The sequence below is a fragment of the Triticum aestivum genome, chromosome 7A (genome assembly GCF_018294505.1).
Source record: "Triticum aestivum cultivar Chinese Spring chromosome 7A, IWGSC CS RefSeq v2.1, whole genome shotgun sequence".
Taxonomy (NCBI): Eukaryota; Viridiplantae; Streptophyta; class Magnoliopsida; order Poales; family Poaceae; genus Triticum; species Triticum aestivum.
In genome coordinates this window covers 49839382-49866956 of record NC_057812.1, presented here as the reverse complement: position 1 = coordinate 49866956, position 27575 = coordinate 49839382, and the positions used below count along the sequence as shown (strand labels likewise).

The following is a 27575-nucleotide window of genomic DNA, read 5'->3' as shown; positions in this document are numbered from 1 at the left end:
CGAGAGTACGTACGAAGCAAAGAAGGCTCTTCTGCACCTCTACATGCATGCCCTAATGATTGCATCCTCTACCGCGGTGAGTATGAGGATTTGAAGGCTTGTCCGGTATGCGGTGCATTGCGCTATAAGATCAGCCGCGATGACCCTGGTGATGTCGAGGGCGAGCGCCCCAGGAAGAAGATTCCTGCCAAGGTGATGTGGTATGCTCCTATAATACCACGGTTGAAATATTTGTTCCAAAACAAAGAGCATGCCAAGGCGATGCGATGGCACAGAGAAGACCGTAAGAAAGACGGAAAGATGAGAGTACCCGCTAACGGGTCGTAGTGGAGAAAAATCGAAAGAAAGTACGGGAAGGAGTTTGTAGATGACGCAAGGAACGTATGGTTTGGTCTAAGCGCAGATGGCATTAATCCTTTTGGGGAGCAGAGCAGCAACCATAGCACCTGGCCTGTGACTCTACGTTTGTATAACCTTCCTCCTTGGTTGTGCATGAAGCGGAAGTTTATTATGATGTCAGTGCTCATCCAAGGCCCTAAGCAACCCGGCAACGACATTGATGTGTACCTAAGGCCATTAGTTGAAGAACTCTTACAACTGTGGAATGGAACAGGTGTACGTGCGTGGGATGAGCACATGGGGGAAGAATTTGACCTAAAGGCGTTGCTGTTCGTGACCATCAATGATTGGCCTGCTCTCAGTAACCTTTCAGGATAGACAAACAAGGGATACCGCACATGCACGCACTGTTTGGACGATACTGATAGTATATATTTGGCTAATTGTAAGAAGAATGTGTACCTGGGACATCGTCGATTTCCTCCAAGCAGGCATCCCGTAAGAAAGAAAGGCAAGCATTTCAAAGGTGAGGCGGATCACCGGACGAAGCCTCGCCACCGTACTGGTGCTGATGTATATGATATGGTCAAGGATTTGAAGGTGGTCTTTGGAAAGGGTCCTGGTGGACAATCTGTTCCGAATGACACTGACGGACGCGCACCCATGTGGAAGAAGAAATCTATATTTTGGGACCTGCCCTATTGGAAAGACCTAGAGGTCCGCTCCGCAATCGACGTAATGCACGTGACGAAGAATCTTTGTGTGACCCTGCTTGGCTTCTTGGGCGTGTATGGGAAGATAAAAGATACACCTGAGACACGGGAGGACCAGCAACGTATGCACGGAAAAGACGACATACATTAGGGTCATGCAAGCTACGCTCTTACCAAAGAACAGAAGGAAATCTTTTTTGAATGCCTGCTCAGTATTAAGGTACCGTTTGGCTTCTCGTCAAATAAAAAGGGAATAATAAACATGGTAGAGAAAAAGTTCCAGAACCTAAAGTCTCATGACTGCCACGTGATTATGACGCAACTCCTTCCGGTTGCATTGAGGGGGCTTCTACCGGAAAACGTTCGATTAACCATTGTAAAGCTATGTGCATTCCTTAATGCAATCTCTCAGAAGGTAACCGATCCACAAATCATACCAAGGTTAGAGAATGATTTGGTGCAATGTCTTGTCAGTTTCGAGTTGGTGTTCCCACCATCTTTCTTCAACATCATGACACACATCCTAGTTCATCTATGCGAAGAGATTAACGTTTTGGGTCCTGTATTTCTACACAATATGTTCCCCTTTAAGAGGTTCATGGGAGTCTTAAAGAAATATGTTCATAACCGTGCTACGCCAGAAGAAAGCATCTTCAAGGGCCATGAAAATGAGGAGGTCATTGAGTTTTGTATTGACTTTATTCCTGACCTTAAGCCGATTGGTGTTCCTGAATCGCGGCATAAGGGCAGACTGGATGGAAAAGGCACGCTAGGAGGGGAACAAATAATATATATGGATGGACATTCTCTCAATGAAGCACACTACACAGTTCTACAGAATTTCGCCTCGGTGGCTCCGTATATGGATGAACACAAGAATTTGCTACGCTCCAAACACCCAGAGCGGTCTGATCACTGGATTACACGTGAACAAATCAGGAGTTTCGTCAGCTGGTTGCAGACAAGTACCATGCATGATGCCTCTATTGAAGATGACATGTACTTGCTGTCCTAGTTACCATCTTCGAATATAATGACTTTCAAAGGGTACGAGATAAATGGTAATACATTTTACACGATCGCCCAAGATAAGAAGAACACCAACCAAAACAATGGTGTCCGCTTTGATGCAGAAACCAAGACGGGAAAGGAAACATATTATGGTTACATACAGGACATATGAGAACTTGATATCGACGTGGTTTGAAGGTCCCTTTGTTTCGGTGCAAATGGGTCAATATGAAACGAGGCGGGGTAATGGAAGACCCGCAGTACGGAATGACAACATTGGATCTAAACGATCTTGCGTATGCAGATGAACCATTCGTCCTAGCCAATGATGTGGCACAGGTTTTCTATGTGAAAGACATGTCTACCAAGCCAAGAAAAAGAAAAGATAAGGAAGCGAATGCATCGTATGATGAGCCAAAGCGGCACATAGTTCTTTCTGGGAAGAGAAACATCGTGGGAGTGGATGATAAGATAGACATGTCAGGAGATTATGAAAAGTTTGATGAAATTGCTCCATTCACAGTGAATATTGACCCGAGCATCCAGTTAAATGATGAACATTTTCCATGGCTACGGTGAAAAAGGACACACGCGAAGAAAAAGTTTCACACCCAAAGATCTGGGATGTGATCGGCTTCACTATCATCACTTTCTTCTGTGTTTCACACCCAGGAGGGAATCTCTGTAATAGTTAGGGTAGCTAGTTATGTGTTTTGGCATTTGAAACGCGATGACATTTTATGTGCAAGCAAATTCTTTCATGCATTTACTGATATTTTTAGCTAAATGACCCTGAAATTGAAAAACATTTCAAATGAACTCAGAAAAGGTTGAAAGTTGGCATGGTATCATAATTTCACCCATATAGCATGTGCAAAAAAGTAGAGAGGGTTACTGCAAAAACTGGATGCACTTCGTGTACAAAATGGACAATCTCTTTCGAAGTATCAGGGTTTCAGACGAAAACTCATCCGTTATAAAGGCATTTCATTTTTTTAATAACCTAAGCATTACCAAATTGAATATAATAATAAAACACACTAATATTAAACATAAGAAAAAACCACTATTCACAAACTAGTGATTCATACAAATTTCAAATAATTCAAAATTTAAACTATTCAAATTTGTAAACTACCGGTACTAACAGAAAGTTTGTAATTTTTTGTACCTAAAGCAAAAATATTCACAAAGAAACTCTAAATACAGCAAAAAACAACTCAAAAATAAATAAAACAAAAATAAATAAAGCAAAAAAATAAGAAAAGAAAGCCCACCTACTGCGCCACATCGGCCTGCATACGACTAGAAACCAAACCTATTGTTGGGCCAGGATGGAGGCCCGCAAAGCCCCAGTAGGCCCACAGGGCAGCACAGAACATTTAGGCCCAGTAGGTCTGCTTTGGAGAGGAGCTCGAGGGAGCTACCGCACTAGGGCTTATAAACCAGTGCGGACGCCCCTCGGCTAGCGAGGTGGGACTAAACATTTCGCACCGCACCTGCGCCAGCGCAACCCCTTTAGTACCGGGTGGTGGCTCAAACCGGGACTAAAGGGGGGGGGTCTTTAGTACCGGTTGGAGCCACCACCCGGTACTAAAGGGGTGCCGTTCCCGCCGCTTGGCCTGGCCAAAACAGACCTTTAGTACCGGTTGGTGGCTCCAACCGGTACTAAAGGTTGTTCTATATAAGAAAACACTTCAAAAAATTTGTCAGTTTCTCATCTCTCCCTCTGCTTCTTTCTCCTCTGCCCCGTCGCCGCCGCCCCTCGTCGCCGTCCGTCGCCGTCGCCGTTCGTCACCGTCGCCGTCCCCGTCGCCGCGCCCCATCGCCGCGCCCCGTCGTCCCCGCCCGGCCCGTCCCCGTCCCCGTCGTCGCCGCCCCGTCCCCGTCGCCGTCTCCGTCTCCGTCCCCGTTGCCGCCCCACGTCGTCGCGCCTCGCCGATGAGCTCCTGCCCCGGCCGCCATGTACCACACACACAATCTTTCTGTTTTTTAGTTATAGAATTATTAGAAATGTTAGTTATATAGAAATGTTTTTTAGTTATAGAAATATTAGTTATATAGAAATATTGGAAATGTTAGTTATATTAGAAATGTTAGTCATATAGAAATGTTAGTTATATAGAAATGTTTTTTAGTTATAGAAATATTAGAAATGTTAGTTTTAGTTATAGAAATATTAGAAATGTTAGTTTTAGTTATAAAATTTAGAATTTGCATATATGAAATCACAATCCATCATTTAAAAAATGTTACTTTACTCTTGCGGCATATAGTATTTGTTGTCGACGATGCCCGGTCCGCATCCTCGCCGTCGACCCGTTCGCGACGACGTCCTGCTTCGGAGGACCCATGTCCAGGACTGGGCTCCGCCGGGCTGGCACTGGGAGGTGCTACCTTCAGGGGCGCGACGCTTGGTGAGGAACCCGGCCCCAGGTCCCGTCGTTGACCCTCATCTCCTTTGGTGGCGTTCGCGTGGGCCACTTTCGGTGCGGAGGGAGTCGGCCCCGCCGGAGGTGGTACGTCGCCGTGTCAGGGAGGAGGACGAGCACGTCCATCGCTACATGGCTGCTATGGACCTCAGGTTCTCCAATACCTGGCAGGTTCTTTGGGGAGATCACCCGAGCTATGATCCAGTAATGGTTCCTTCACTTTGGTTGTCCACCGCCTAGATTACTCTCTAGTATTCGATCTTTATTAGCTAGCTAGCTAGCCAGTGATGTATTCGATATATAATATTCGAGATGATTTATTCGAGATTATATATATTATTCGAGACGATGTATTCGAGATTATATCTATTATTCGAGACGACGTATTCGAGATTATATTCGATGATGCTTATTATGTACTATGATTGATTCAATTTTTCCTTATTAATTGATTGTATCCATGCATTGTAATTTGAATATATTTCTTTTGGATTAGTTAAGTAAAACCTATGGCGGACAATACCAACAGAGAGGGAGAAGAGGCCCTGTTCAATATCATACGCAATCCTCGCGGGCCAGATGATGATCAGAATGAAGAAGATTATGATGGCTCTGAATATCTAAACAACACCGGGGAGGGTGATATGATATTCGATCGCGACGACCGAATTGATGAAGTCATGAACTATGAACTTGACGAAGAAAATGTTGATCTTGAAACAACAAAAACCGGCGAGGTATATATATTTATATAAGTAGGCATCTGGTGATCATCACATGTTTTAAATGACTTGAAGATATATTAACGAATCGATCTTTCTTCTTTCAGCCATCCAGATCGAGCAAATCTTCAGGCAACAGGAAACGAGGCCCGAACAAAAAGTTGAAGGAGGGCGTAAAGTACAATATCGAGGCCATCAAACCTAATGGCGAACCATTAGCGCCTAAGAAGATTGCGGACAAGTTCATTCATCAGTGCGGAATTCTTGTGAAGGACCAACTCCCGATCTCCCTTCAAGAATGGAGAGAGCCAGCAAAGCCACGTCCAGGAGTTACTTTTGTCGACGACAGACAAAAACTTCTGCTTTGGAAAACACTCATGGAACATTTCACCCTACCAGATCATTTCACAGATGCAGATGTGGAGAAAGTCAAGGACGCTACTCTTAGGAAGAATGGCGGTTGCATTCAACAACCACAAGAATCGTGAATGGGCCAAGTACGTCAAGGGAGGAAGGAAGACTCCAGTATTCGAGGGAACACTAGAGAAGCAAAGTGCTCATTGGGACGATTTCATGAAATTCAAGGATTCTGAATTATCTAAGGAACGGTCGAGAATAAACAAGGCCAGTGCCGCAAAAAAGGATAAGTTCCATAAGCTAGGGCCCGGTGGCTATGCGGTGGGAATGCCTAAGTGGGATAAGTCTGAGAAAGAGATGGAGGATGCAGGTGTCACTCCAGAAACATTGAGCTGGCCCCCAGGTGCAGGACTTAGTTCTATGCGCATGGGGGGGAGTTGGACCCGAAGACAGGCAAAGTTTCGAAGAAGGCATGTCTGGACGGAGCCGAAGATAAGCTACTTGTTGCAATAGAAGAGGCTCGATCGGGGGTGTTCCAGCCCAACAGAGAGAACGACGAGCTTACGCGTTCCCCGGGAAATCCTGAACACCCGGGAAGAACACGAGGCATGGGCGCTATACCGTGGTATGAGGGGGTTTCAGACTGGAACGCCGACTATAGAACCTGCGAGAAAGAAGATTGCGGAGGAGAAGAAGAGGAAGATGGAGGAGGAGCAGAGGAAGCTGGACTATGAACGCCTTCAAGGCCTAGAATCAATGCATGCGGACTTGGCAGTCAAATTCCAGCGGCAGCAGGAGCAGATCGACTCACCTAGCTAGCAAAGGGGGTCTCGGCAGCTGCAGCAGGTAGCGGATGATCCAGCATTGGATAGCACCATCCCATCCATGCCGAGAAGCAGCGTGGGTTCCGCCCCGGGCGACGCATTGCTGGATAGCTACCCAGTGGATGACATCATGGAGAACACTAACTGCGAGCTACACTTCAAAATGAAGAACATATCCATGAAGGTGGCGGACGCCCTTGCTTTTACAAATCCCCCCAAGGCAACCTTCCATTGCAACCCGATTCCAGCGGGCTATGCTCGTGTCTTGGTTGATGAGGTGGTGGACCAATATTCGGGGAGGTGACGATGAGCTTGACATTCCTGGAGGTGACGATGAGCACACACTGGGAGAGGACAACCATCATATCATCCTATGGAGAAAGGATTGCATCATCTTTCGAAGGCCACCGACACCGCGTCATCCGACTCCTCATCGAAGTCCGCCACCGAGTCAGCAGATTCCCGCTCCTCCAAGTCCACCAACGCGTCAGGCCACTCCTCCTCCAAGTCCGGCACAGCTTCAAGCCACTCCTCCTCCTCCAAGTCCGGCAAAGCGTCAGGCCACTCCTCCTCCTCCAAGTCCGGCAAAGCATCAGGCCACTCCTCCTCCAAGTCCGGCACAGCTTCAGGCCACTCCTCCTCCAAGTCCGGCACAGCTTCAGGCCACTCCTCCTCCTCCAACTCAGGCACGTCAGCCGTCTTCGCCGCCTCAGCAATCACGGAAGGGAGCCGCCTCAGCTATTGTGCGTAGCGGTACAAGTTGAGGTAGTACTGGAGGTACAGGCGGAGGCAAGCGATTTCAATATGGTCCAAGCCTCGCGCCTCTTCCTCAGAGGCCTTACGACAAGTCCGAGGAGGAAAATGTATCCATATTGAAGGCCGAGGTGGAAGCCCATTTTGCACCGAAACCGCCACCGCCGCCAAGGGAGAAAGTTCCTGAGGAAAAGATTGACCACTTCATTCGTATGGCTAGAGCACCAGTTCCCAAGCCTGTTGACACAGACTATGAGCGCCACCTCAGGAAGTTAAATCGAGCATGTCTACAGAAAGAGGCGAGCTCGAGCTTGAGCAAATCAGCTGGCAAAACATGCGGTAAAACCGCTCCCTAGCTGGGAGAATGGGCGGCGCAATCAATCCCCCGCTTGTTGTGCCAACAACACATGAGAGTAGGCGCGCCCAATATTATTGTGGGCAAACCGTTAACGTTCCCGGGCTGGGCGATATGGTAATAACCGAGGAGCATATTGAGCAGGCTAAAAGCCTCATGATCACTGTTGGACAATTCTTCGATATCGAGCCCATGTCTCCGACTAGAGAGCAGGAAATAAAACGGAAATATGTCCGGGGCCAACCTTTGGTCGAGCCAGACGAGGTCAAGAAGCTCCCAACGAGAATATATGAATTGCATCAATGGTACATGGACATTACCAAGAATTCCAATCGAGAGTCCCTCATGGTGAATGTCAAGAAGGATCATTACTACCATGAGAAAGCTGTGTCCATTGAGTATTCAGAACTATTTCAGTTATACAATCAAGACGCACTCGACAAATCTATCGTCAGTTGCTATTGTCTGTAAGTGATTTCTTTCTGTAATTTAAGTCTCAAGCTAACTGTAGTGATCATTTTGATCAATCATTACCTGTAATTATCCTCACTATACTCTTTTCTATGGTATTATGCAGGATGAAGATTTATGAAATGAAAAAAGGTGGACGCTATGGCATTGGGTTCGTTGACCCAAATACCATTAATGAATACACATGGAAATTAGATCCATATTACAAAAAAAAGTGTAGAGGAAAGCATGCTAGAGTTCTTCAAGCGCCTCACATACAATGATGATATACTACTTCCTTACAACTTCAAGCGAGTCACACTGTCTTGTACTATAAATTCTATTTTTGCCTACTAGCTAGCTACATGTTTTGCTTACATATGTCCGCTTAATTAAGACATGCAAACATGTGTGCATGCAGATTTCACTGGATCTTGATAATCATTAAAGTTGATGAAGGGACAGTTGAAGTACTAGACTCAGTACTTAAGAAACCAACTATTCAATAACCCATTTATTCATTTTCTTTGTCGGCGGGCAGGGCTTGGGCAAAGTTCATCAACGTCACTCCAGGCCAATGGAAACAAAATCTGAAATGGTATCAACCCCAGGTAAGTAATTAAGTAGTAATACCTAGCTAGCTGCCATCTCTTTAATTATCATGCTTGATTAATTATTATCTGATCAAATTCCATTCTCGTAAAGGCCCTGAAGCAGGCGCCGGAGAATAATCTGTGTGCATACTACGTTTGCGAGAACATTCGCATGATGGCGTCCGAAAGGAGCAGATATCAAAGACAGGAGTGGGTACGTTTGTCAGAACACTATTCACAATTTTTACACCATTATCGATATCTAGTCACACAACTAATACACATGCATATTGATTTCCTTCTTAACAGTTCAAAGAGGTGCGGGAGAAGCTCCTACCAGAGGACCGCATAGAAGCAATTCAAGAGGAAATAGCAGGATTTTTGCTCGACCAGGTCATAGATCCCAAAGGAAAATACTTTTACCCGCTACCGCCCCCATAAACCACTTCCAATTGTTATCGTTCTCCGAAGGCACCAATTAGGCTAATGCCACTGGCTCCGAAGGCACCAATTAGGAGAAATTATATATAGCTAGCTAATTGTGTGTGTGTGTGTATATATATATATATGCATAACATGTACAGTATGCAGTATAGTAAAACACCAGCCAACGAAAAAGAATTAAATGGAAAACACAAAATTAAATGAAAAAGAAATCATAAACCCAAAACCCCCCAACCTTTTAATACCGGTTGGTGTCACCAACCAGTACTAAAGGGCTCCCTGGCCCCGGAGCTGGCTCGTGCCACGTGGTTGCCCTTTAGCACCAGTTCGTACTGAACCGGTACTAAGGGGGGGGGGGGGGGACCTTTAGTGCCCACACTTTAGTGCCGGTTACCGAACCGGCACTAAAGGGCCTTACGAACCGGTGCTATTGCCCGGTTCTACAGTAGTGAGAGTAGCTAGTCATATTACAAACATCAAATCATTATGGTTAACTTAAAAGTAAAAATGCTTTTGTTGACACCGAATGAATAACTAAAATAAGATCTCATTCTACTACAAAAAGTTTCTCTGGAATGAGTATCAAACCCAAACAAACAACATGCACAGTAGCAAAAAATCCTAACTAGCACAAGGACTAATTTCAACAACAAGAGCATCACAAACACAAGTTTGTGGTGGCGATCTAGTGGCCAGCACCACAATCAGCCACGTCTCAATGGGCACATGGATAAAGGAAGAAGACCAGGGACTCACCGGAACCAAGGAAGAGGTAGCCACCACAGCCACTGTTGCAGGCAAACCTCATCTCATGGAAGGAATATTACTTAGTAAGGTAAATAAACAACTCGAAGTGCCACTTGTAACAGCCAATGGCACATGAAAACCATGAGTATGCAATGGCAAAGGCAGCTAATACAGACAAAACAGTGCAAATATGCAAAGGCAAACTGCAAGGATCGACCACAATGGGAGATACATCAGCGGAGGATTAAAAGCACTAAGATACATAAGATACGGGCCCTAACTAGGCAAGCTAGCCTTTACAGACACAATATGAACTAACTATATGCTTCATTCTTGATTAGCGTGACATGCAAGTACGCGCTCGCGCGTGCCTACTGCTGTAGAGTTTCTAAATTGCCGCCTAACCAAAGCAGCAGCAATGAGATCCAAATGCAGGACCTGAATTTAAAGGTTGATCACAACTATCAATATATAACAAATAACAACAACTTCAACATATTAATACTACTAGATTATTTTGAAATATATGTTTATAATGAATATTTGGTTCAATTTGAAGAAACATAATTTTCATAGGAACTGATAGTCAAATTTCAAAACAATGAGCTATCAATATTGAAAACGTCCTAAATTGTGACCTAGAGATGGTAAATAATAGATATATCGTTCACTGCTTATCCTTGCCAACTACAGCCTGAAGAGACTGAAGAGTGTTGAGAGATGCAGCAAGATCCTAAGCCCAAATGTTCCATCCATCTACTCATGAAGGAGCAACATAAGAGATCCCAAACCCTTTGGAGATTATCGCAAAAGAAATTTGAGTGCTCGGGACACAACGAGTCACAGTGCCACATAAAAATCAAGGAAACTCGTAGCCGGAAGATAAAACTATATACTACTCATCAGTGGTCATTAACAACCTTGCTGAGCAAGAGGAGAAATAAAACCGCACAGACTGTTTTGTTTTGCTGGGCAATACAACATCAACAAGGGAAGCAACAAATAGACACCCAAAAAACCATGGACCCAGTTCCTAGAAAAAAATACTATATGAGCTAGTATGTGAATTAAGCTGTCAAAGGTTACACTTTTTTTTTGTCAGAGGTGATAATTTTATGCATCTAGTTTATTCCAAAAACATTTTCTGCCTCAAGTTTAGCTTAAAAACTACATGGGACCTTGAGCATCGCGGATTCAGAACATGTATAACAATCGGAAGTACCAAATAAGATGGCACAATGCAGCCGCAACCATAGCAAGGAAAATATTTTGGTCGCCGTTCATTCACAAAACAGAAATGTGGGACACCATCACCACAGCCCCAAACCCATCCCAAGAAATGTCCATGGGGCAATGGCCAGCATACAATTACCACGACTCGATGGTTGTGCACACAAGTCAGGAGAGTAAGCATGCAAAAGAAAGGAAGCGATTGGATCACCTAGGTCATAGTCAGAGAAGAAGTGTTCACCAGAGGCGTCAGAGGAGGGACAGTAGGTGTGATTTGCGCCGAGTCCCATCTCCGATGCGTCCTAGGAAATAACAAAAATTGTTGAGCTACAGAAACTGATTAGCTAGCGTAGCAAAATAAAAGAAACGCCCATTTGTCTAGCTAGCATAGCAAACAACTGACAATCAAACATACAGCTAGATTAAATATATCCATCCAAGACGAGTCAAAAATATTGTTAACACATGCATGATGGCTCCCTCCAAGCACATAAGGATAGCACTTGTTCTATCTATACATGCACATCAACACTACAACAGTTAATAAGCAAGTGTTTTCTTTCTATTTGATGATAGCCATTATTAACAAATCAACATCCCAGCATAAGCAAGGATCCTACCAAAGCTAGAACATGGACCACTACCAAACCATGTAACATGCGATGCAAAAAGATATAGAAATGGATAAAACAAAGCATATTCGTCGAGGCACAACAGAATCTTGCATAGGCAACAAAGCATAGTAGCAGGCTAGCAGCCACATACACACATGGCCTCTTAAAGCACAAGTATTATGACAGGTTTAATCGACAAGAAAGAAATATGACTACAATCCCAAGATCATGGTAGTGGCCGGAAGACCACCACCAATACACACATGATGACAACAATTGCCCACAGCTCAATGAATAGACCTTCTAAAAGCAGAGAGAGAGAGAGAGAGAGAGAGAGAGAGCGAGAGCGAGAGAGAGAGAGAGAGAGAGAGAGAGAGAGAAGGGGCTCATCGCAACCCATGTAGCCTAACATGGATGTCCCGACGATGTACGGTATGGTTCACGTGCTGTCGACTGGTAGTCAAGTCCCAGTGGAGGTAGGTCGCTGTGCTGTCGGCTGGTAGTCAAGTCCCAGTGGAGGTAGGTCGCTGGTGACGTGACGAGATGCTCTCGAATCATAATATGCTTGGCAGATCAGCGACACATGTTGCCTGTACCAAAAAGAAAGCACCGTTCATATACATGCAGATGCACTGATACAATAAAGTGTTTCTTCATAGCAGCAAGGACAATTGTCATATCGTCAATGGACAAGCACATGTGTAACCAAATAGAGATAACAAGGTGGTGCAAAGCAACCACAACTACAGCAACACAGCAGCCAACAACAACAATAGACTCAGAGTACTAAACTTGAGGGCTAAATCCACTAACTATCATGCCAGAATCATCACGAGACGCACAACCCAGAATCCTAGAAATTGCCATGGAATTAAATGAACCACGAATGGATGGCCGTGGGCACACAGAGTAGAAGAGAAAGCGAAGTATAGTGGGACCACCTGAGTGGCTTACCTAGGCAAGCAGTGGTCACTAGAGCAGAGGCGCCGGCGAAGCCACCACCTCCATGGGGTTGCTGGCACCGCCTGATGTAACCATTGCACCTATAGGTACCTGCTCTGGACCTCAATCTTGTGTGTTGCACTGCAAGACGAAGCTCTCTCACTCCTTGAGCATCTCAAAAATCTCCCTAGTGGTATGCCCACTAAGGCCTTCAATGGAAGAAATCAGAAATCATGTCTATCATCTACACCCAGGAATCAAAATGTAAGTATTGGAGTTCAAACCAGCTGCGTGACCATTATGTGGTGAAATAATTTGCATACTGTTTTGGTTTGCCAGGAATTACAGAAAATATTTCAACATTACAAGTGAATTCATTCTGTGGTCGAGTAAAACGTCTTCCAAGTCGCGGCCACTTTGTTAATTTGTTGTCAAGTAATAAACAGATACGACATGTGAATTAAGTTGCCAAAGTTTATACTTGTTTTGCCAAAGGTGATAATTTTCTGCATCTAGTTTATTCCAAAGATCATCTTCTACATCAAGTTTAGTTTAAAAACTACATGGGACACTGAGCATCATGAATTCAGAACACGTGTAACAATTAGAAGTACCAATTAAGATGGTGCAACGCAGCCGCAGCCATAGTAAGGAAAATAATTTGGTCCTCAATCATTCACAGAAACAGAAATGTAGATTATAGCAGACACCATCACCACAGCCCCAAACCCAGCCCAAGAAATGCCCATCGTGCAATGGCCAGTATAAAATTACCACGGCTCGATGGTTGTGGACACACAGGGAATGAGAGTAATCATGCAAAAGAAACGAAGCGAGTGGCTCACCTCGGCTGTAATCAGGGAAGAAGTGTTCATCGGAGGCGTCAGAGGAGGGAGAGAGCTCCGGGGAGAGCAGGTGTGATTTGTGCCAGGGCCCAGCTAAAAGAAACTAGATATATTGTTCAGCTCTAGAAACTGATCAGCTAGCATAAGAAATTAAAAGAAGCACCCTTTGTTCAGCTAGCATAGCAAACAATTGACAATCGAATAGACAACTAGATTAAATATTCATCCAAGACTAGTCATAAAGATTGCTAGCACATGCATCATGGCTCCCTGCAAAGCACACAAAGATAACACTTGTTCTATCTGTATGTGCTGTTGGCGCCGCTTCCTCTTCTACCCCGAGCTTCCTCGCACAACTCTTTTGAGGTCTCTCTCTTCTCTCTACACACACACACGGTGAGAAGACTCAACACACACACGCCATACACCAAGGAAGACGAACAGCTTTGCCCCAAGCACTTCCTTGGTTACCACCTTGGCTACATGTTTTTCTCTAGCCCTCACGGCCTCCTCCATTACTGAATGAGAGGACTATTTATACAAAGTTTGGCACTCAGCCAAGTCCCACGTACTCACGCCGGCCATCACACCTGGCCACCACGTCTCCAGACTAGTTGCTCCACTAACCAACTAACTACATGCACTAACCCATGATCTTATCTTCTCCTACAAATCTCTCTAGGGTCCAAAGACTAGTACGTGCATGCAGCTGACTACTAGATAACTACTCCACGCATGCAGCTAACACCCTCACAAACACACCAATTCTCTTGGCTCCAACGTACTGATCCATCCAGCCGGTATTGCTTCAACCCTTCCACGCGCTTGCCGTATCACACGACCTTGCCGTGTCATCCGACTCAACCTGAACCAACCCATCATGCTTCAGCCTTGTCGCGTCTTGCCGACTCTCATAGCATCACCGCATCACATGGCATAGTCGGCATCTCGTCGCGCTCGCCGCATCGCACGGCACCCGGCATCTCGCCTCCTCTGCGCATCTTCGCTGAAAGTTTGCTGGACTAGCTACTCTCTAAACTATGCTACATAACGAAAGCAAACTAAAATGCTGATACAATAATATCAAGATTACTGCTAACATGTGCCCAGCAACACTACACCAGTTAATAGGTAATAGTTTTCTTTCTACTTGACGATAGCCATTATTAACAAATCAACATCCGAGCATAAGCAAGGATCCTACCAAAGCTAGAACAAGGACCACTACCAAACCTGTAACATGCAGTGCAAAAAAGGTACATAAATGGATAAACCGAAGAATATTTGTCGAGGCACAACAGAATCTTGCATAGGCAACAAAGCATGGTAGCAGCCACATACACACATGGCCTCACAAAGTACAACTATTATGATATGTTTAATCGACATGAAATATGACCACAATCCCAAGATCATGTCAGTTGCCGGAAGACCACCACCACTACACATAGCATGACGACAACAGTCGCACACTAGCTCAATGGCCAGACCGTCTAAGGGCAGAGAGAGAGAGAGAGAGAGAGAGAGAGAGAGAGAGAGAGAGAGAGAGAGAGAGAGAGAGAGAGCAGGGGCTCACCGCAACCCATGTAGCCGGACATGGAGGTCCCAACGATGTCCGGTATGACTCACGTGTTGTCGGATGGCAGTCAGGTCCCAGTGGAGGTAGGTCGCTGATGACAAGACGCTCTGGAATCATATGCTTGGCAGATCAGCGACACTGGTTACCTGTACCAAAAAGAAATCACCATTCATATGTGATACATCTCCAACGTATCTATAATTTTTGATTGTTCCATACTATTAAATATTCTGTTTTGGATGTTAATGGGCTTTATTTAGACAATTTTATATTATTTTTGAGACTAACCTATTAACCGGAGGCCCAACCCAAATTGCTGTTTTTTTGCCTGTTTCAGTGTTTCGCAGAAAAGGAATATCAAACGGAATCCAAATGGAGTGAAACCTTCGGGAGAGTTATTTTTGGAACAAACATGATCCGGGGGACTTGGAGTGGACGTCAAGAAACAATCGAGGAGGCCACGAGGCAGGGGGCGCGCCCTCCACCCTCATGGGCCCCGAAAACCCTATTACCTACGTACCCCGAAAACATCCAGGAGCACCACGAAATCCTATTTCCACCGCCGCAACCTTCTGTACCCAAGAGATCCCATCATGGGGCCTTTTCCAGAGCACCGTCGGAGAGGGCAGCGATCACGGAGGGCCTCTACATCAACTCCATGGCCTCTCCGGTGATGTGTGAGTAGTTTACTTTAGACCTTCGGGCCCATAGTTATTAGCTAGATGGCTTCTTCTCTCTCTTTGGATCTCAATACAAAGTTCTCCTCGATTCTCTTGGAGATCTATTCGATGTAATCTTCTTTTGCGGTGTGTTTGTCGAGATCCGATGAATTGTGGGTTTATGATCAATATTATTTATGAACAATATTTGAATCTTCTCTGAATTCTTTTACGTATGATTGGTTATCTTTGCAAGTCTCTTCAAATTATCAGTTTGGTTTGGCCTACTAGATTGATCTTTCTTGCAATGGAATCAATCTTGCGGTGCTCGATCCTAGTGACTGTAGGGGAAACGACACATATTGTATTGTTGCCATCGAGGATAAAAAGATGGGGTTTATATCATATTGCATGAGTTTATCCCTCTACGTTATGTCATCTTGCTTAAAGCGTTACTCTGTTCTATGAATTTAATACTCTAGATGCATGCTGGATATCGGTCGATGTATGGAGTAATAGTAGTAGATGCAGGTAGGAGTCGGTCTACTTGTCACAAACGTGATGCCTATATACATGATCATGCCAAGATATTCTTATAATTATTCGCTTTTCTATCAATTGCTCGACAGTAATTTATCCACCCACCGTAATACTTATGCTATCTTGAGAGAAGCCACTAGTGAACCCTATGGCCCCCGGGTCTATTTTTGATCATATTAATCTTCCATCAACAAGCTATTTCTATTACCTTTTATTTTACAATCTTTACCTTTTATCTTTATTATCAAAATACCAAAAATATTATCTTATCATATCTATCAGATCTCACTCTCGTAAGTGACCGAGAAGGGATTGACAACCCCTTTATCGCGTTGGTTGCGAGGTTCTTATTTGTTTGTGTAGGTACGAGGTGACTCGCGCGTGGTCTCCTACTGGATTGATACCTTGGTTCTCAAAAACTGAGGGAAATACTTATGATGCTTTGTTGCATCACCCTTTCCTCTTTAAGGAAAAACCAACGCAATGCTCAAGAGGTAGCAATATGCATGTAGATGGAATGATACAATGAAGTGTTACTCCATAGCAGTAAGGACAATTGTCATATGATCAATATACGAGCACATGTGTAACAAAATAGAGATAACAAGGTGGTGCAAAGTAACCACAAAAATAGCAGCAAGGAAAATGATGATTGCATAAGTATACCAACTAAGCATGGTGCTATTATGCTGCAAACAAAATCGTGTGATTCAGACCAAGTACTTAGCCAGCTTACTACCAATCTGAACTGCTCATTCTCCGCACTAGCATTAGTTATACAACACAAGTACAAGAAAAACTACATTAAAGATTCAGTCAAGCTGCACATTGACACTCGAGGCTAAGAACTAGATTTCAAGAATTTGATGTCATTTTGAGTGAGCAAACCCAAGTGAGTTCTCTAAACAAAGCATAAAAATTCATCACAGATACATTCATCACCTGACATAAACATCTGACGTAATCCACATCCCACCAGTTAGCAGGTATCAACCAAAAGAAGCAATATACATCTACGAGTAAATAAAGTCTGGATTTAATCAAGACTAGACTGGTAAAAAAAGTAGCTTCAGAGCCACTTATTTCTTGCTAGTTTAATATACGCTAGCAATACATGCAAAACCATGTGCTAGAAGCAAAATTAAGGCAAACTATCAAAAACTAGCATAGGTTAATCAATAGGGAGGGAGTGCAGCTGCCAAATCCTAACCTTGACAAGCTCTGGGACCTGCTTCCATCGCGGCAGCTGCTGACCTCCATGGAGAACAAGCACATGGAGCTTCCATGGCTTCCCGTGTGTGGTTGTGGAGAAGGAGCCTGTCCGAGACGCATGCGTGAGGAAGAAAACAAATTGTAAAAGAGAAGAAAGGGGAAGGGAAGGGGAGAGGAGCAAATCAAAGAGGAGTGGGGGTACCTTCATGACGGCGTGACAGAGCAATCAGACTGCATCTGTCGAGGCCATTGACGAATCCACTTGATCTGGACGCCGCCAACCTAAGGCGAGGTGAGGTGAGGAAGAGACGGTCGCGTCGTCGACCGAGCACAAGCATGTGGAGGGGAGGTCGTCATCATCATGGTGACCGTGGCGGATAGATCTAAGAGCCGCTAACTGACCGGCTTAGTTGCATGTATAACAAAATGTCAAGCGAGTGTCCTGCTCCAGAAATTTTGGCTGCATGTATAACAAAAGGAAAGGCAGGTAGATCAACATACAGCAGAAGCAACATACAATCATAGAATCTCTTCCTTCATTTTCAAATGTCTAAAATAAATAAATAATGATTGTGAAAGGCACAATCAAATGAAAGCAGATTCACATAATCAGTTAAACTTCTAGGCACTATAGAGAACACTTTTAGTGTTAACTTTGATCTTATAGCATGTATTGTTATAAGGATGCAAACTGCACAACTGATTTCACAAAAATTGTCATCAGCACTTTTGGAAAGTGAGTTGCTAATTAAGGACAGGCACAATGGGCTTCTAGGAAACTAAAGGTACATGCTACTCCATGGGGTAAAGTTTCTAAATACAGGTGGCCAACGTAATTCATTCAGTCTGAAATTTCAGGTGCTGCAAAGGATTGTGCTTCATTTGTTTAAGAAGACAAGTTGGATGGCAGGACATCTCCTCTTGTTCTCTCTTAAGAAATAATTTCTGGGCAAATTAATGCCAGAGAAAGGACACTAACAAAGGGCAAGTGGAGACAAGAGAAATACTTACATTTGTCTGTCTATTGCGTCAGAGAAGCGGGAGAGCGGCGTCCCGGGAAGTGAAGAAGGAAGCACACAAAGCACCTACGCGCATAAGGTAGGGGGAGCAGCCAAATCGAAACATGTTCATATTGCAGCACACAAAAAGTGGTTAATGGAGAAGGCCAGCTTGTCACTAATTTTTTTAATTTTCAGAAGTAGAAAATCTAAGATTGGTGTGGAAATTTGCTGGAGAAGCATTTTTTGTCACATATATGGCTAGAATAATTTGCACAAGCATTGTTTGAAGCAATAGTTATAACTTGCAGCAAGCTTACCACTCCAAGCAGTCACCCTTGCATTTCTGCCCTTCTCCTTCCCTTGTACACACGCTGTCTTGAAGAGCTGAGTGAGATGAACCATCACACATCTCGTTCCAGTAGCAGCCAGGGAGCAGATTGTCTCAACTGAACAAGCATCAGCATGGGTGAATTCTTTACTTACCTAAAATTCAGAATAAAACAAGTCAATGCCCAGTTCAGCATCACATGGGAGAAGCAGCAGTATATGAAATTAACCTAACCCAGGAAGGAATCTCAAATGAAATAAAACTAGAAATCTGACTTGAGAATGAATAAAAGGCAATCTGTCAGTTCATTACCACATTGCAGAAACAACTTGTGGAATTAACCCACAACAGTGCAAGCTTGGGCTGTCACTAGTCAGTGACATAAAAAAGTGATTTTGAAGGTAGTTTTTTTTTCGAATTGCAAGTTATCAACAGTATACCATTTACGTAGTAAAGATAGAATTAAAGGTTTCAAATTTGAAAGTCTATCATGGCAGGTGAGTGAAAAGCCACATGTTAAATATGCACCTTCTGAAAACATTTTCATTTGTTGGTTATATATTAACTGCTGATATAGGTAAAGAAGTGTATCATAGTAGCTGATGTTGGTGTGAAACCACCATCATTGTGAAAAAATATCAGCTTGAGAACTGATAAAGAATTATTTTGGTACGAAAGGAGTAATTGATAATGCTTGAAACAATACATAAAACTATAGTGAGTGCTTTGTCACTTTTGCTGTCTCGACACCGTCAAGGACGTGTTGTACAACTTGCAATAGTGGCTACCGGACATGGCAATTAACATCCCAATGCATTCATAGTCGACCACCAATATGCTCAATAATGGGAGTGGAGGGTTGATGCAGCAAAAGACTAAGGAAAAGCATCTAGTAACCCTAAGAAAACCAAGAAAGGAAAGAGGATGATTATACTTTCCAACGCATCTAGTACCATCAGATCTTCTATATGGTTACATCATCCAATCCAGTCTCAAGAGATTGACTGATACTTATACAATCAAATGTGATTAGCTCCTCCCTTTGAAAAAGAAACTAGTGCCAAGACTGATAAGTCGGCATTGAACAACACAAAACCAGCTGATACCACATTGGTAGCAAGCAAACTAACAGACTGACATTTCTATGGAGCCAAGCCTCTAGAAATTTCATAAACTACACAAAGTTAACCTGTCTCTTTTCTAGTAGAAATTGAACAAATTAAGATACTACTGTAGGTTTTGGGCTTGAACCAAAAAATGCTACATAAAAATAATAAGCATGTACTGTAGGTTTTTTCCTTGAACCAAATAATGCTGCATAGAAATAATAAGCATGTACTGTACGGGATGTGTATTCGTCATAAACGTGATGCTCCAGTTTTTAACCTGTAAAAATGGAACCAAAATGTGCTCTTGTGCCAGTCCAGTACGTCCAACTGCAAATCAGATCTTGGTGTTATATTTAAGAAAACCCAGAAAGGAGAGATGATGATTATATTTTCCTTCCTACACAACATCTCGTCTAGTACCAACAGATCTGCTATATAATCACATCATCCAATCGATCCTCAAGAGGTTGAGTGGTACTTACACAATTAAATGTGATTAGCTCATCCCTTTGAAAAAGCAACCAATACGGAAACTAACAAGTCGGCATTTAACAGCGAAACTTGGCTTGCCAAAATTCTAGGCATCTAAAATAAAAAACAATAATGATTGTGAAATTTGAGGCACAATCGAATGAAAGCAGGTCCGCATAATCAGTTAAACTTCCAGGCACTACACAGCCCACTTTTAGTGTTAATGTTGGTCTTATAACATGTACTGTTACAAAGATGCAAACTGCACTACTGATTTCACAAAAATTGCCATTATCACTTTTGGAAAGTTTGTTGCTCATTAAGGACAGGCACAATGGGCTTCTCCAAAACTAAAGGCCAGTTCTTTTGGCCGATCCTGGGAGAATTGGCCCCCTCCCCAGCTTCTCATAGAATCTCCAACCCTCATTTGTTTGACCATCCTAGCTAGTTAGAGCCTAATTAGCTTGGAATGTCTTGCAAGTTGTACTCCAAGAGTTCTATTCTGTAGATTCAAGATAGTTGTACTCTAATACCAAGGCCAAATTGAAGCAAATATTCCTACAATAGCTATACTCTGTAATCCATACAAATGACCACTAACCCTGAACCAAGTTGCATCTAGTTTATCATTCGTGTTACTGATCGAAAGCAGCACAACAACACCTAACTATAACAAGATGACCTTTATAAGGGCAAAATGCATTGCTTTAGAAGACAAAATTAGAACTCAAGAGGACAGCAGCAAGTATGGCAAATTAAAAAAACTATACTGACAGGGAGCAGACTAAAAGGGCTCCCACTTGTTCCCCAAAACATGTCATTTCAGATACTAGAAGTCTAAAAACACAACTTTGACTACCAAGTTTTACTATAATGTGGGTCAAAGATTCTGGGAGTAGCTGAGGAGAGGGGCGATTCTGGAAGAATCCGCCAAAAGAAGCCCTTAAAGGTACATGATACTACATAGGGTAAAGTTTCTAAATACAGGTGGCCAATGAAATTCATTCAGTCTGAAACTTCAAGTGTTGCAAAGGATTGTGCTTCATTTGTTCAAGAAGACAAGTTGGATTACAAGACATCACCTCTTGTCCTCTCTGAAGAAATAATTTCTAAGCAAATTAAGCCCAGAGGAAGCACAAGAACAGAGGGTAAGGGGAGACAAAGATAAATACTTACATTTGTCAATCCATGGCGTTAGAGCAGCGGGAGAGCGGCGTCCCAGGAAGGGAAGAAGGAAGCACACAGAGCACCTGCACGCGCACATCAGGGAGGGAAGTGGCCAAATCAAAACCTGTTCATATAGCATAGCAGCACACACAAAGTGGTTAATGGAGAAGGCTAGCTTGTTACTAAATTTTTTATTTTCAGAAGTAGAAAATCTAAACGATAGACAAACAAATTGGTGTGGAAATTTGCTGGAGAAGCATTTTTTTGTCACGTACATGGCTAGAATAATTTGCAGAAGCATTGTTTGAAGCTATATTTACAACTTGCAGCAAGCTTACCACTCCAAGTAGTCACAACTTGCATTTCTGCCATTCTCCTTTCCTGGTACACACGCTGTCTTCAAGAGTTGAGTGAGATGAGCCATCGCACATCTCGTTCCAGTAGAAGCCAGGGACCAGATTGTCTCAACTAAAGAAGCAGCATCAAGGGTGAATTCTTTACTTATCTAAAATTCAGAATACAACAAGTTAATCCCCAGTTCATTACACATGGCAGAATCAGCGGCATATGAAATTAACTTAACCCAGGAAGGAACCTCAAATCAAATAAAACTAGAAATCTAACTTGAGAATAAATAGAAATCAATCCGTCCGTTCATTACCACATTGCGGAAACAACTTGTGGAATTAACCCACAATAGTGCAAGCTTGGGCTGTCACTGGTCAGTGACATAAAAAGTGAATTTGAAGGTAATATTTCTGAATTGCTAGTTATGAACAGTATATCATTTATGTAAAGGTAGAGTTAAAGTTTCAAATTTGAAGGCATATCATGGCAGGTGAGTGAAATGCCACAGGTTAAATATGCACCTTCTGAAAACATTTTCATTTTTTGGTTATATCTTAGCTGATGTTGGTCTGAAACAACCATCATTGAGAGTAAAACTATAGTGAGTGCTTTGTCACGTTTGCCGTCTCAACACTGTCAAGGACGTGTGGTAGAACTTGCAGGAGTGGCTACCGTACATGGCAATTAACATCCCGACGCATTCCTAGTAGACCACTATGCTGCCGAATAATGGGAGTGGAGGGTCCGTGCAGCGAAAGACTCAGGAAAAACATCTAGTAAATTTAAGAAAACCAAGAGAGGAAAGATGATGATTATATTTTCCAACGCATCTAGTACCATCAGATCTGCTATGTGGTTACATCATCCAATCCAGTCTCAAGAGATTGAGTGATACTTGCGCAATCACATGTGATTAGCTCCTCCCTTTTGAAAAAGCAACCAGTGCCAAAACTAATAAGTCGGCATTGAACCAAAACCAATTGATACCACATTGGTAGCAAGCAAACTAACAGATTGACATTGCTATGGAGCCAAGCCTCTAGAAATTTCATAAACTACACAAAGTTGACCTGTCTCTCTTCTTCTAGTAGAAATTGAACAAATTAAGATATATACTATTGTAGGTTTTGTGCTTGAACCAAAAAATGCTGCATAGAAGTAATAAGCATGTACTGTACGTGATGCGTATTCGTCATAAACGTGATGCTCCAGTTTTAAGCCTGTAAAAATGGAACCAAAACGTGCTCTTTTGTCTGGGCAGTAGGTACAATTGCAAACCAGATCTTGGCTAGGATTCGGTGCCAATGGTGTCTGCGCTCCAAGGATGGAAACTCATGAGGGGAGGGGAGGGAAGGGAAGGGCGTTGGAGAAGAGCGAATCAAAGATGGGCGGGCGAGAGACAAGTTACCTTGACGAGCAGGAGCGTCCCTAGCCCGAGCGAGCACGGAGGAAGCTCCATGCTGGCGTCGCCGGCGAGCAAGAAGAGCAGACGGAGGTTGTGCCCGGTGTGCGAGCGATCGAGAGCTCAAGTTCGAATCTCTTAACGGATCTGGGGACGCCTACCGACCTCCTCCTCACTCGAGGGGTGGGGAGGGGAGGGGGCGGCGGCGAGGTCCGAGCCTCCGAGGGAGATGGGGGCGTTGGGTGGCAGCGCCAATGTGGTGTTGTGTGTGGGTGTGGGTAGGGGAGCAATGAATGAATCGGTCGGGGGAAGTCGATGTGGTTTCGCCGTTTCGGTTTACCCACGTCGGATTGCTTTTTTTTTTTAGAACGAAGGCTCGTGAGGAGCCCGGCTTTGAATTAACAAAGCCATCAACCGGCCAGGAGTTACAGCAAACAACCAAATTACAGCGGTCAGAAGGATACAATGGGAACACTGGACTGAAATGCTAACTACAACCTCCACAAGCAGCTAATGCAAAGGAAATTAAGATTACAGCTTGCAAAGGCCGAGCACTCCACACTAGGATCATATGAGGAAAAGCAGAGCAGCAAAGCAGGGCATACCCGACCTTCAAAGATGGCCATGCTCCAGGAACACCTAGAGAAGAAGGGGAACAACATCTTCCATCTCAATCACCGAAGAGGGACCCTACCCCCTCGCCATGGCTCGTAGGCGCCGCACCGTCGGGGTTTCGAGGAGCTCACCCTAGAGCTCGAAGAATGTCGCCCTCACATCGGAAGGTGGACATAGTGCGGCCACTTCAATTTGGGATATCCCTAGTCGGCCGCTCCGCCACGGTCCATGCCCAGCTAGGTGGAAATACGCTTCGTGGAATCGGACGATGAAGAGGAGGCAGCTCCGTCCCTCACCTGCAGCGCCTCCCGACCGCATCCCGCCTCCCTAACGGCGCCTCCAGCAAGGTCACGGCGCGCAAGGCGCCGCCGCCGCCAAATCCGAGAGGATATAAGGTTTTCACCCGGGCAGGGTGGGTCGGGGTGGAAGCAGGGGACCTCGGCTGCGCCCCCATGGAGGAAAGCAGCGCCCTTGGGCGTTGCCGCCGCCGGACCGGCCGGACCGGCCAAGGTTTCCCCCGGTCCCCTAGCTGGCCACCAACTCGCACCAACGCCAGGGCCAGAGAGCAAATCACAAGCCACCGCCGACGGCGAGAGAGAGGTAGCCGGGAAGGGATTTCGAACCTCCAGATTTGACGAAGAATCTTCGCGCCGCGGCCGGATTCCACCAACCACCCGCCGCCCGCGCGGCCAGGCACACTGGCCAGCACCCCTGCGAACACCGCCCACCGCCCGACGACGCCGCCTCTCCGGTTGGGGCCGCCGCCCCAGGAACCGCAGGCCTCCGAGAAGGGATGGAGCGCCGAGATCCTCGCCGCCACCTTCACCGGCGCCCGCGCAGGCTTCCCAGGGGAAGAAGGGAGTGGAGGGGGGTGGCGGCGGCCGCGGAACCCTAGTCGCCCCCGAGTCGCCCAGGGGGGCGACGCGAGGGCCGGGGGGGGGGGCGTCGGATTGCTTCTTGTTCATTGGAGAATTGTTGCATCCCACAAATCGATCCCTGCCAATCTCATCTCAGCGAGTAAATAGCATAAAACTACTACTTTAGAGGTTAGGGTTCCAAAAAACTACCAAATATTTTTTTTTCGCTGATAACTACCAACTCAGGGGTCGGCTGTTTCAAAAAACCCAAATTCCTCGTTGCTAACATTTTAAACCGGTTTATGACAGGTCGGACCAGCTCCTAAACAATCCGTTTGTTGACCGTTTTGTTTGACCGTTAATTTATTGTAGGACCCACATGTAAGAGGTTTCTTCTTCCTCCTACTTTTTCTTCTCTCCTCCTGCATCTCTCTTCTCTCCTCCTTGCCCGAGCTCTTACCGACGGCGACCTCCACCACGCGCCGCACCCAGGAGCAAGGGCTGTCGCGAGCCGCGCCATGGAGCAATGCGAGCAAGGGCTGCACCATGGGGCCGCGCCCAGGAGCAGGGTTGCCCCGCCCAAGAGTAAGCAGCAAGGGCTGCCGCGTCCAGGAGCAAGGGCTGCCGCGCTCCATTGCCAGGTTTCAGGTCGACGTGCTCAGGAGCACGCGCTGCCGCGGGCGAGTGCCATGGCCAGGGGCTCGGGCTCGGGCCGCCGCGCCCAGGAAGAGGGAGGGGAGAGAGAGGTCGCGCGGCTAGGACTTCACGGCGGCTCCGGGCGCAACTTGCCGGCGGAGGAGGCAGCGGCCGAAAGGAGCTCCGCGGCGGCCCTTACTGCACGCCGACGGCTGCGGCGGCGCAGCTCCTCTCGGGCTTGAGCAGGGGAGGGACCCGATTGCTTTTTATTTAAGTCTGCAGGGACCTGATTGCTTTTTTCAAATTTTACAGGGACCTGATTGCTTTTTTGATTTTTTTTTAAATTATAACAAAGAGACACTGACGTGTGGTTCCCACATGTCAGTTAACAGTCAAACAAACGGCCAGGCAATCAGTTTGCTTACATGTAGGTCCCAACTGTCATAATAACGATCAACATTAAAGCACTGGACGTGTCTACTGTTAGATCTTCTCTTTCTTTCTTGGTACTAGTACTAGTATTAATCAATCGTTTCGCTGGCCTTCCATTAATGATTGGTCAACCTCATCTCTCACTGATCGATTTCTCGCTCATTGTCAAATTTATCTCCCATGGATTGATCCTTATTTATTGTGAACCCATCTCAGCGGCACGTTCAAATCTAACAGTGATCCTCTCGTTGCTTGTTGCTAATGTGCACACACATCCATCCATGCGTAGTACCTGACATCATCCTCACGCGCACATATGTACTACTACTGCATGCGTACTCTCATGACATGATTGAAAAACAGTATAGAAAACCAGTAGAAAATATTTGGACAGAAGATGCTTGGTAATCCAAATCCAATAGTGCAGTTTGTATCGATTCAAGTATAAATCAGGAAAATAATACAATACTTATACTTCAATTTTTTCTAACACATGGTTGCGACAGGCACGACATGATAAAGAGCCATATCATTTGCCTCTCTCATCTCACACATGACACTCAATTGTTTTCCATGTCACCAAAAGGGGAAGAGTCTTTTTGTCAGGAAAATAATACAATACCTATACTTTAAAGAGGCAAAAGGATCGGATGATATATATCATTTCATATATCTTGGCAGCAAAAACACACTGTGGTGGTCGCCCTCAGCTACGACGATGTGCATTCCTTGGCACCAAGAATTGGCCTGGGACGTCGTGGAGAGGAGAGGACGGGGCGGGCGACACCATGGAGGGAAGGAGAGATGGCGGTGAGAGGAAGGAAGGTGCGGGCTTAATGACATGGCGTCGAGGGGAGGCGGCATCAAGATGCCGTGGCGGGGAGAGATGGCGGCGACGGCGCCGTGACGAGGAGAGCAGGCCGGGGGAATGAGATGTGCATGTGCCGTGCGGTGAGAGTCAGAGCGTGAACTGTTTGGTTTATTATAAGATGAGAAGAAAATGAGCTGTTGTTTGTGTTTTTTTAGGGAACGAGCAGCTGACAAATGAATATATATTGTATATGGGCTTATCTGATTATCAGACTATGTGTTTATATATTCCCTTTTGTAGATTGGAGGTAAGAACTATGGCTTCGGATGATTCTATGGAAGTGTCAACTCACAAAGCTTTGTGATGGGCAGACTCAAAACTCATCCAAGTCTTACACAATTAGAAGAGATACCTACAAATAATGGTTCTTTTTTAATACTTGTTGCATATGATAATACAGAAGATGAATTTTCATATATGCTTATTTTTGCAGAGAATGAGAGAGAGATGTATTATGTCAACACTCAAAAGGAATCCTTTGACAAAGTTGCCGTCGTGGTGTTGTTGGTAGGGGCCTAAAATTCACCGAGTTTTATACAATAATACATGTATATATGTACAATCAGAACAAAAAATTAAAGGCCCGTGGCAACACACTGGCATTCTACTAGTAATATTAGGACTTTCGTTCTTTCGTCTTCGCTTCTTCTTCCTCGAGCTCCGACCCAATTAATTTTATTCTGGAACTCGCCTGACCTCATGACCCCGTTCGCCGCCAACCGGGAATCTTACGTTCGTCGCCGTCGCCGATATTTCTCGCCCCGCCCGACATCATGGCAGCATGCCATCTCCTCCTCCTCCTCCTCAAGCTGCACTATGCCGAACCGGACGTGCTCCGGCCACCTTTTTCTTCTTCTTTGCAGGCAACAACATGAATCCTCCCACCAGAGGCAGAGGAAGGGAACCTTAACCTTCTTCCCCAATTCCGGATGCATCCATTACGTATTTCCAACATGCTCCGCTTGTGTCCCAACCAT

The 27575-nt window shown here is 44.9% G+C and overlaps 1 protein-coding gene across 14 annotated transcripts; it reads right to left on the bottom strand.

Annotated features, from left to right (window-relative positions):
* Window positions 1-8230: 8230 nt before the first annotated feature.
* Window positions 8231-23473, bottom strand: LOC123150679 (uncharacterized). 14 transcript variants are annotated; one of them, XR_006475298.1, is made up of 12 exons: window positions 23194-23268; window positions 21776-21942; window positions 21447-21561; window positions 20077-20126; window positions 18680-18746; window positions 17564-17821; window positions 17360-17466; window positions 14948-15096; window positions 13372-13474; window positions 12539-12770; window positions 11182-12174; window positions 9406-10178 (listed from the first exon to the last, which is right to left on the bottom strand). XR_006475298.1 is itself a non-coding variant. In XM_044570513.1 (10 exons), the coding sequence occupies exons 1-6, from the start codon at window positions 23242-23244 to the stop codon at window positions 17745-17747; spliced, it is 585 nt and encodes a 194-aa protein (XP_044426448.1). In that variant the 5' UTR covers window positions 23245-23473; the 3' UTR covers window positions 9406-10178; window positions 11182-12174; window positions 14948-15096; window positions 17360-17466; window positions 17564-17744. The 14 variants fall into 14 exon arrangements, 1 of the variants encoding a protein (XP_044426448.1); XR_006475299.1 differs by having other exon boundaries at window positions 12539-12667; XR_006475292.1 differs by lacking the exon at window positions 9406-10178 and adding an exon at window positions 8231-8546 and having other exon boundaries at window positions 11182-11272; window positions 11995-12174; window positions 12539-15096.
* Window positions 23474-27575: the final 4102 nt, after the last annotated feature.

Bases quoted from the DNA above. Each gene is read 5' to 3' on its own strand.
- LOC123150679 (XM_044570513.1), bottom strand. From the start codon at position 23,244: ATGGAGCTTCCTCCGTGCTCGCTCGGGCTAGGGACGCTCCTGCTCGTC. The intron at 21,943-23,193 runs GTAACTTGTCTC...TCTGAATTTTAG, and splicing joins GGACGCTCCTGCTCGTCAAG to ATAAGTAAAGAATTCACCCT. The intron at 20,127-21,446 runs GTAAGTATTTAT...TCTGATTTGCAG, and splicing joins AACGCCATGGATTGACAAAT to TTGGACGTACTGGACTGGCA.